Source organism: Rhagoletis zephyria, unplaced genomic scaffold (assembly GCF_001687245.7).
Source record: "Rhagoletis zephyria isolate East Lansing unplaced genomic scaffold, Rhagoletis_zephyria_1.1 Rzeph_scaffold_05168, whole genome shotgun sequence".
In the NCBI taxonomy this organism is placed as follows: Eukaryota; Metazoa; Arthropoda; class Insecta; order Diptera; family Tephritidae; genus Rhagoletis; species Rhagoletis zephyria.
This window is the reverse complement of record NW_016162251.1, coordinates 20219-31211: the sequence shown is the minus strand read 5'-3', so window position 1 is coordinate 31211 and position 10993 is coordinate 20219. Positions and strand designations below refer to the sequence as shown.

General features: G+C 40.7%; 1 protein-coding gene across 1 annotated transcript; it reads left to right on the top strand.

Moving 5' to 3' along the window:
* Window positions 1-2141: 2141 nt before the first annotated feature.
* LOC108371714 (uncharacterized) lies at window positions 2142-4201 on the top strand. Its single transcript, XM_017627317.1, has 3 exons — window positions 2142-2162; window positions 3262-3839; window positions 4180-4201. The coding sequence occupies exons 1-3, from the start codon at window positions 2142-2144 to the stop codon at window positions 4199-4201; spliced, it is 621 nt and encodes a 206-aa protein (XP_017482806.1).
* Window positions 4202-10993: the final 6792 nt, after the last annotated feature.

The following is a 10993-nucleotide window of genomic DNA, read 5'->3' as shown; positions in this document are numbered from 1 at the left end:
GCTTACTTTCAAGCGTTTTATAAACAAAAAATCAACGTTTTGTAAGCTTAATGTTTATAACTGAAAACTTAAAAAAACTTTCTTTAAGTTTATTTTGCTTGTTGGGTACCGATACACGTGCATATGTATATGTGTATACATATATACGTGTATGTGCATACGGTCTATATTACCGCCCATTAGGGTGGTGCGCAATAATTAGGCCGGAGGCCTAAACATTCCGGCCCCCTTGCGGTGAGCAACCTGAGTAATCGATTGAGATGCCCAACTATCATGCCACATGGGAAAAATACAAGTTTTATTTATTTTAATTTTAATTTTTTTTTTTTTATAACTTAATCTAACAGTGCGCTGGGTTGCATTACGGTCCTCGTTCGCCACGTCCATTGTTTCACCGCCTTCCCTAAACTGCCAATAAAATAGAGAGGGGTTAATTAAAAATACGTGGTTTTGTCTTACAATGCACTTTATTTCATTGAAACCATGAATTTATAAACAGAGGCGTAGGTATGCCATTTGGGGTATAATTATTATTTTGGAAGAGCCCCGGATAAAACTAAGCCGAAGACCGTGGGCTGGGCCAATAGCCCACTAATCGTAGAGGGAGGGGTGCCACTCATCATTATTTGGGCGTAAACATCGTCACCCAAAGTTAACCGGATTGGTGAGGCCCGATAAAAAGAGGGAACAGCCAACCGCAAGAATTGGAATGGTGCGGCTACCGTGGGAGCAATACTCGCCGGCGGACTGAGTCGGTTGTGTCGCGTTATTGTTGTTGCTTGGGTGGTTATTCGCTCCGTAGGGCCATACTTCCCTCGTAGTACGAGCGAACATCTTTTTTGTCGCCCTGATCGGCTTCGTTATAATTGCAGATCACGGGCCAAATCTGCGTCTATAATGGTGTTAGGTGCGCAAGAGTCTATTAGAGCGCGAACGAGGTGGAGGCGGCCGACTCTATCCGCACGATTGCTGTCGGTGCGATCGGGTCAAACGAACGCGTTATTGGTGCCCCTGTTGTGCCGGCTAGTCGGCCTGTTCTAAAACCTGTCGTTCGTGCGTCCGGAAGGACGAGCGCTGATCTATCCCCTCCTCGTAGTCGTTGGTTCCGATGATATGGGACTGATCTACCTTGTCCGCACCGAGACGAGTGGAAAGAACGGGTTTCCGCACCGCCACGTCGCTGACCATTAAACCGTCGGGGCGGTTGGAAGGTTTTCGAGCCGCCTGCGGGTAGTATTTGGGGCGGGGCAGGTGGTCCTAACGGACTAGGTCCGGAGCCGATCTGCCTGGGCAGTCGGAGAGAACTGGTTTCCGAGCCGCGCCTTCGCCAGTCGTGCTGTGGTGGTTTTCGGAAAGTACGAGTTTCCGAGCTACCAGTCTCTTCAGAGGGAACCATTTCGTTTTCGACGACCATCTCGGCTATTATTTCATTTTGCTCTCTTTCTTCTTCCTCCACCTGTTGAGCCCATGATTTTGTCTGCTCGGTGACATGAATGGCCAATGCGCCCTGCGAGCTGTCGTCTTCATCCGTCTGGCTCCGCGCTACCTTTCTACGACCGTCACCGGTATCTATATGCAGAGAAGTATGGTGCTTCTCGCACCGTCTGTGGAATCGGTCGGTGCTGCTGCAGATCTCCAAGCGGTGGAATGGTGACAGACAATTCGGGCAGTAGCGGTGTATAAGCCCTTCTCGTCGCCTTTCTTCAGCCGATTTGCTGCGGTAAATTGGGCAGAGTCGCACCCCATGATTCTTGTTGCATAATCGGCAAGCGATCGCGAATCGGGTCATTCTGCAATGTGAGCCGCTTTGAGTGAAAAACGTTCAACTTTTGAACAGTCATAGTTGGGTGGCAAGTGGTGGTTCCCTAGCTGTTTTACTATTTGAGGAATTCTTATTTTTAATATATTTGTATAATATTGGCTGCGTGTGGTTGTGGCATTATTTATGTAAATTTGGAGAGTTCGTTTGATTATGGAATTATTGGCGTTGCAGCTTATTCAAGTAACCGGTAGATGGCACTGTTGCCTCTGTATCTCCCCGGCAGGGTTAGAACTACACTTCGTTCGTATCAGATTTAGTACGTTTTGTCGAGCAAATTAAGTCTTACTAGGCATTTTTCTTTAATTGCCATTTCTTCGATATGTCTTCGACAATCTTACAGGTGGGTTTACTACAAAAAAGGCTCAAGCATGAAACGAAGAACTAAGCCAATTTTTTTGTTTTAATAATTGGATATTCATTCATTTATATGATCTAAGCAACGATATTGTAAACAGTATTATAATTTTATACGACTTCTGCACCCTTTACTACGGCGTACAGATTAGTTCTAACCCTGCTCTCCCAGGAAATTTTAATCGTATGTATGGAGTACGTATGAGAATATCGTATATGTGTGTGTACATGAGAAAATGTCGCGCTGAATTTATCTGTGGAAGGTTTCCATATGGGAATTTACTGCGATGAGTTGCTTCGAAATCGCATTGACTATGAACTCTGCTAATATCGTAAATTGACGTTAGCGATGTTTTCGGTAGCGTGGTCTGCCCCCGGAAACGGAAACCAGTTCACTCCGAATAAAACGCAGAATGTGGAATAGGTATTTACTGTGAGTTGCAATCAAAATCATTGAAAAGCAAGTTGAAATTTTTTTTTTTCTCATAGGTATTACAACGTTCCCATTGTAATATGCATGTTTCCATGCGAAAAACCTTCTCTCCATACGCGAGCAATAGATGGCGTTGAGGAGTATGTGGTTGCGGCTTTAGGCGGAGACTTTTAATTTGCATTTTGATATGCGTTTGCGCACCACACTTTCTCCATTTCCTGAATGGCAAAAAATGTCATTCTGAAATTTTAGCACGAGGCCGTTGTAAGAGGTGTGTTGTAAAATAGTAATTATTAAGGATTTCATTAATATTTTCATCTCTATACAGGTTCATGCAAATGCGGAAATGATCGTCTACTGCAAAGGCCACTCACAATCTATTTTACATTACATAGTTCAGCTGTAATCACCACGTTTGAAAAACTTGTAGAGGGCAAACTGCTCCAAAATCTCTCAGCCTTTTTTATGCTTCATCACTAAATTGTTGATAAGATAAAGTCGAATCACTAAAAATCGAGCTTTGCATGCAGTTTTGAAAAGTTGGTTGAGGCTTCTCATAACCAAATAACAACGAGCGCATAAAAACAAAAAGATGCTTATATTGTATACATATATTGTATATATATATATTGGTATATTTGCGTGAATTTAGATAGTCTTGATATTATATACTAAACATATACATTCAAGAGTGTTAGGCAAAGAATTATGTCCGCACAACGCATACGATTTAAAAACTTTTGAAGGCTTCCCACCAGCAGTTGAGGAGAAAATTAAGACAGAGGCCTTTCTTAAAGCTGCTACGGAAATCGTTACTATTATTGGGACATTTGGCAAACTACTTACACCTGTGGTAAATGATATGAATGGCGCGAATGCGCTATTACGGCTAAAGCGTCGCCTACAATTGATTTGTACATTTCCCGAAAACACCTTCAATGACCCACAGGCATTGAAGCTGCAGCTGCAGAATGCATATGAGCGTACCCTGAAGCCATATCATGGGTTCTTAGTACAGTGCACAATAAAAATAATTTACAATTGGGTGCGAACACGATCACAACTCATTGGACAGGGTGAGGCGCACGTTGAGAATCTGCAAGTGCTGGAGGACTATTTGCCAGCGATGCGTAGTCACTTGAACCACATTGACGCGCTGCTAAAAAAATACAATTTGGATGAGGAAGCTATGTTGGCCATGGAATACGGGGCTTATCACGGTTTGTTTCGGTAAGTGGTGGAAATACTAAGTTTTCTATTTTATGAGTAGCACGGAAATTCACAGAAATTTTGTTGAGACATCTTAATGTATACCGGTGTCGGCAACTGATCGACCGGATTCCATCATTCAATTCGCCCGAGAATTGGAGCTCAGGAGCGAGGTCCTTGCGCATGAAATGATGCGAATGATTGCGGTTGAACCGAGGATTATTTATAGCGTATTATGGTTGATATCGGGGAAATACACCCAATTTGATGGATAAAGATCAAATTAGTATGCCTGTTTATGTAGCAAATACATAAATTGTAATAAATAGTTAACAATATTGGGTATTCATTTAACCAAAAGATTACAAAGTTTGGGACGTTGAGAGGACTTGGGGAAGAAGTTGCAGATGAAATTTTTATTGAAAATGGTGGCAACCATGGGCGTAGCCAGGTAGGAGCAGGGGGGCCCGGGTTCCCCCTAACTTTCAAATTTTTGCCTAGATATTCAAAAATAGTACCGCGAAATGCTTGCTTGATAATTTCGGCCCCCCCTAAATTTCAAGGTTTTTCCTATATATATACTGTATAACAAATTATACTCCCAACGCTAACAAAATAATTAGTAAACTTATTTAAAAAGTGGATATGTGGATCATCCGGTTCTGTATCAAGTTATTATCTCTAACTTCAAAGCACTTCCATTTTACAAGGTTAAAAAATTGGCTGCAGTCGACAATGAGCAAAAATTGATTGAACGGAAACTATATATAAATTTATAGTTCAATTGTTTATTACTTTGTCTTTAGGTTTGTGTCTTTACTAAGCGGTTGGGTGAACAGCCAAGACGTTTACTTCTTAAGTGTGACAAAACAAAATCAAGTAATATATTTAGCATAAATGAATATACCAGTATAAAAAATCTTCACACTCAAAATGTTCAACACGTCCTCATATTTATACATACATACATATGTATATCATTTAACGTTTTGTCCGGCTATTTGGTTTATTATACAGGTATGTAGAGCGAATTTAAAAAAATTCATCAGGGTTTAGTTGAGATATTCGTTTTTGGCCACTATGTTTTGTACATTTCCCAGTACTGCAAAGCTTTTGACGGCCATTCACCTGGGAGTGGCCAGAAGTGATTCGTGTGCTTACGGTTCAAATCGCAGCTAACTACGTCCGGATATTTATATCCATGAATACTCTGGGTAGCGACCGAACGCTAGTTTGGGAGCGAGGTAAAGTGGGAGGGCGTAACACCCCGCGTGCGCTGGGGATTAATCGGGATGGTGCCTCTGCCCGGCTGGTTGAAGTCCTAGGGAAAATAAAGGCTGACATCAGCTCCATCCACGAAATGCGATGGACGGGGCGAGGAAGGTAAGCGTGAGCCTTGCGACGTCTACTACAGTTGCCACGTAAAGGAGTGCAATTCGGTGTTGGATTTGTAGTGGGAGAGAGACCGGCGTTCACTCTAGTGGACGAAAGTCTAGCCACAATCTGCATCAAAGCGAGATTCTTCAACATCTCATTCATATGTGCCAATGCCTCGATGGAAGAGAAGGAAGAGGCATCCAAGGCTCTCTTATCTTAGAGCGTACATATTAGCGCTGCCCAGATACGTATAAAAATGGCGATTTAAATGCCAAGGTGGGCAACGAAGGGATCTTTGGTGCCAGTGTCGAAACAATCAGCCTCCACATAGAAACGGCGGGCTGAGGATGATCCACTTCGCCGGAGCCCGAAACTTGGCAGTATGTAGTACTGGGTTCTAGCTTAAAAAGATCCATCATGCTATTCTCATTTTCGTTGTTGGTGTTTCCGACAGGGTAGGAGTGTGGTGTATTGTGGAACGATTTACCGTCATCCCTTGTCAAATTTGGTTTGGAGACAAACCGGTTTCGGCGTTGTGCCATCTTCAGTGTCATTTTTCGTTCTCTCAAGCTACATGGATGTCTCCACATCGAAAAACTGGAAACCAAATCGAGCATGTTGTGATAGACGGAAGGCATGCTTCCATGTTTTATATGTACATACGTACACTCCGAGGGCCAAACATCGACTCGTACTACTATATTGATACATTCAATATACGACCCAACCTCGGAGCAGCAAAAAAAGGGCACCCAACCAACCAAGGAAATTTCAACGTCGAAAAGCTGCAATCAAAACGGACGGCCAATGGATTGGGCGCTCGACCCCCACACCTGCTGTGAGAGAACACTCTTCAACAAACCGACTTGCGCGATCAGTGGAACCACATTTCCCGCTCATTACTGGTACAATGAGAAGTGTGAGAAAATGCTTGAAATTCTGGCCGACAGAAAAAACACCCGAAATTTTTAGCAGAGAGCGACTTATAAAAGGTTTTACGACTCTTGTAGGAACAACCATGCCGACCTAGTGACCGATGTCCAGAACGTACTCAGATTATGGAGGGAACACTTTTCGACCCTTTTGAATGGCAGATGCACTGAAAGAAGTGGAGAAGACGAACCCGAGGTCCCAGTCGATATCCCAGCGCCTGACTATGACGAAAAGTGCCATAGCTGCTTGAGCTGACGGCCTGTCAGCTGAGCTATTTAATTACGATGGCAAGGAGTTATTAAGGTGCATGCCCGACGACTAGAATTTAAGTGCGCTCTGCCCAATCCACAAGAAAGGCGACCCTGCCGCGGGATCAGCCTTTTAAGCGTAGGTTGCAAGGTCTTAGCGAATGTATTGTCTACCATAGACCAGGTATTCACAATATGCCAAATCTTGGAAAAGACCCGCGAGAAAATGATCGGCCTCACCACCTATTTGTCGACCTTAAAGCCGCTTTCGATAGCACTAAAAGGAGTTTCGTATATGCCGCTATGTCTGAATTTGGTATCCCCTCAAAACTCATACGGCAGTGAAAAATGACGTTGAGCAATACCACCAGCTCTGATCTGTTGCCGTTCGCCCCCAGACGGGGTTTCAGACAGAGCGTCTCTCTTTCATGTGACTTCTTTAATCTGATGTTGGAGAAGATGATAAGATCTGCAGAACTGAACCGCTCAGGAACAATTTACTACAAGAGCGTACAATTGCTGGCTTATGCCGATCACACTGACATCATCGGTAGGAAAAACCGCGAAGTCTATTCTGGCTTTTCCAAGTTGGACAAGGAAGCAAAGCGAATGGGTCTGGTGGTAAACGAGGACAAGACGAAGTATCTCCTGTCATCAAACAAACAATCAGCACATTCGCGTCTTGGCCCACGTCACTTTTGACAGTTATAATTTCGGGAAAGTATAGAATTTCGTTTACTTGGGAACCAGCATTAACACCGATAATAATGTCAGCATGGAAATCCAACGCAGAATCGCTCTTGCCAACAAGTACTGCTTTGGACTGAGTAGGCGATACAGGAGTAAAGTCCTCTCTCGACGTACGAAAAGCACACTATAAGTCACTCATCATGCCCGTGCTGGTATATGGCGAATTAAAATACAGCGGCTCAACTGGCTTGACCATGTCGTTCGAATGGACACCGACGCCCCACCTCTGAAAATATTCTGGCTTCACTTGGCATTTCCAATTTGCGTCAGTTGGCCAAAATCGCTTTGGCGGTTACAGCGCCAAATAAGAAGAAGAAGAAGAGAATAGATCTATAACCTTATCAGTCACACAGTGTTATAATCCCACGTAATCCTTGATGGTGGTACCGGGAGGGGAACGGTACATGACGGTAGGAAGTTTAGTTTGGGTTAAAGTCTCACACTGACGGGGTTAGGCTTTCGATGCTTCCTCCTCGTAAAATAAACATGCTCAGTAAAAAGTTAACAATTTAAATCGACGAATAGTTTTATATCAACTTTTGTGAACATCTGTTTGTTGGTTTTTTGTACAACATATTTAACTCTGTTGGTTATAATAATTTTAAGCTATAATAAACAATGTTTTAGTAAGTAGGTTATTGGTTTTGATTTTTTTTTGTAAGGGCCCCCTCTAAATTTCGTTCTGGCTACGCCCATGCTATAGCTGCTGAACTATGATACTTACCGCAAAACACAACCGTCCTACGACACACAGTGTTGCGAAACCGGAATTTTTTGGAAATCATATTGCCTAAACTGTAATTTTAATTGTATCGATGAGAAACTTCTACAGATTGGTCAGAATGAAATCCCAAACAGAATGAGTGAAAAAAAAATTTACACCGAAAAAAATTGTTGGGTAAAATTTTCAACAAAATTCAAAAAAAAATAATAATTGTTCGAAAAATTTACAAAAAAAATTTATTTTAATTCTTCTTTTATTTCTGATAAATACTCTATGATTAGTTTTTTAAATAAACTATAGGGTGGTCCGAACAAGAATTATAAACGTCAAATTTTCATGATTTTTCGATATTTGTTGAAAAACTCTGAAATTTTATATAAAACCAAAATCTATTTCATCTCTTATTTGAAAGGTGGCAATAAAAGCTTTAATTTGATACCGGTTTGAAGTCAATAGCTTCAGTTTTAAGAGAGTTATGCTCATTTTTGTGGAGTGCTAGAATAGATGTAGAATAAAAAAAAAAAACCACAAAATAAAAACAATACAAATAAGCGCGCAATAACGGATTATTTCACCCACCTACCTAGACGTAAAAACAAAGGGGGAGAGAGAGAGAGCGAAAGAGAGAGAATAAAATAGTAAAACAACAGAGAGAGAGAAAGGTACCACCACAAGCTAAAAGAAAACACTATATAAAGATGGACACACATGCGGACTAATTAGTGACAAAAAAGAAAACACTGAAGATGGCGATTAGCCGAAACCGATCTGAAAATAATAAAAATTTGACGTGGGATGACGGAAAGTCACCCGAAAACCAATATGATTAAATTATTCAATAAGTGATTCCGAGAATTTCCGTTCTATTTCTATGGAATAAATACTGAGAGTGATATACTAAAATCGCTATAACTCCCAGGAGGGCAGGTATGGGCAGCTGATTTTTTCATAGTTCGTTGAAAACAAATTATGTAACATTTCTGTAGTGGTTTGGAACTGGGACTCTCTGGGACTTTTTAGATATTGCTTACCTAACCCAAATTTAAAGGAAAAATGGACCTTTAGTCGGGTTTTCGCTCTAAAAAAGGTGCATATGAAAATGTCTCAAACAACATTCCTTTTTTTTTACAGAAGATACTTGTCCGAAGGTAGATTTTTTTTCCGAATCAAAATATCTGTCACCAAAATCAAATGAGATCATTTTGAATACAGCCCTGAAATCCCCTCTTTTCGTGAAAATTTTGTATATTTGACTTCTAAAATCAATTAAAAATCAACGGGCCAACATAAAATTAAGCTTTATGTGTTTTTTGTTCACTTGGAATGTCTGTGACAAAATTGCATCATTAAAAACACTGAAAAAAATAATCGGAAAAAAGTTACTTTTCCACTAGCTGCAACACAGTGCGACAGGGTAGACCGACGACTGAGTTGACTATAAAAGCTCAAACAGTTAACGACGTAGCGTAGACGTAGGTTGACGCAGACACGATCTACATACCTTATGGGATTCGCGTGCTAACGAATACTGACCACCGCATGGCGGTGACGTTGCCGTTGCCGTTGCTTCTCTCTCTCTCTATGGGCCATGTCTCACGATCAATATTTATTGACGTGATCCAAGTATCGCGATATTTATTGACTGTGTAGCATGCAATATTGATGGATCGTGATCCATATCGCAAAATTTCTAGAAATTTTGAAATCTGGATCGCGGATCGCAGTACTGTCAATAAATATTGAACGTGTAGCATATTTCGTTCGCGATACGTCAATACGTGTGTATTTCAAAATAAAGTGGAGATTTAAATGTTAAAGGCGAAACGTTAATTATTGGATTAATTATTTATTTGGCAGTGGTAATTTTTAATAATGTCGGACGACGAAAGCGCACATATCCAGCCGGCGGTGTTGGGATTAACGAATGACCAAAGGTGTTTGAAGGAGTTTATCCTACAATTGGAAGGTATGCCGGAATTGTGGGATCCTTCGTCCAAAAGCTACATGAATAAAATAAAAAGAACGGCCGAACATGAGAAATTATTACTAATCTTAAAAAAAATTAATGATAACGCCACTGTAGGTGATGTCAAAAAAAAAATAAATTCTTTACGATCAAATTATCGCAAGGAATTGAAAAAAATTATTGACTCCAAGCGCTCCGGAGCTGGTACAGAAGACGTTTATATTCCAAAGTCTTGGACATTTAACGCTCTTCACTTTTTAAATAAAAATGAGAAGCCTGTTGACCTGGTAAGTAAATTTGTTTTAAAGATTTCCTTGACTTCTACTCATACTCTAGTGAATACCTAGCTATAAAGGTGGAAAGAAAAGAAAGTAGTATGTAGATTGTATGTGGTTTTAAGTGAAAACTTTTATTATTCTTTTTTTTCATATACATAAGTGATAAAAATTGAGTGGCAAAAGTTAGCATCTATATTCGTCATTGTATTATTTGCAAAATTTGTCTCTTATAGTTTTGGCACATCTTGTTGAATTTCGCCAGTTATAGTTTCGAGTTATAATTTCGAGAAAGTAGAGAATTTCGTTTACTTGGGAATTAGCATTAACACCGATAATAATGTCAGCATGGAAATCCAACGCAGAATCGCTCTTGCCAACAAGTACTGCTTTGGACTGAGTAGGCAATTCAGGAGTAAAGTCCTCTCTCGACGTACGAAAACCACACTATAAATCACTGATCATGCCCGTGCTGGTATATGGCGTATTAAAATACAGTGGCTCAACTGGCTTGACCATGTCGTTCGAATGGACACCGACGCCCCAGCTCTGAAACTATTCTGGCTTCACTTGGCATTTCTAATTGGCGTCAGTGTTATAATCCCGACGAAATCCTTGACGGTGGTACCGGGAGGGGAACGGTACATGACGGTAGGAATTTTAGTTTGGGTTAAAGTCTCACACGGACGGGGTTAGGCTTTCCATGCTTCCTCCTCGTAAAATAAACATGCTCAGTAAAAAGTTAACAATTTAAATCGACGAATAGTTTTATATCAACTTTTGTGAACTTCTGTTTATTTGTTTTTTGTACAACATATTTACCTTTATTGGTTACAATAATTTTAAGCTATAATAAAAAATTGTTTAGTACATAAGTCACTTATTGGTTTTGAATTTTTTAT

Bases quoted from the DNA above. Each gene is read 5' to 3' on its own strand.
- LOC108371714 (XM_017627317.1), top strand. From the start codon at position 2,142: ATGTCTTCGACAATCTTACAG. The intron at 2,163-3,261 runs GTGGGTTTACTA...GCGTGAATTTAG, and splicing joins TGTCTTCGACAATCTTACAG to ATAGTCTTGATATTATATAC. The intron at 3,840-4,179 runs GTAAGTGGTGGA...TTTAACCAAAAG, and splicing joins GCTTATCACGGTTTGTTTCG to ATTACAAAGTTTGGGACGTT.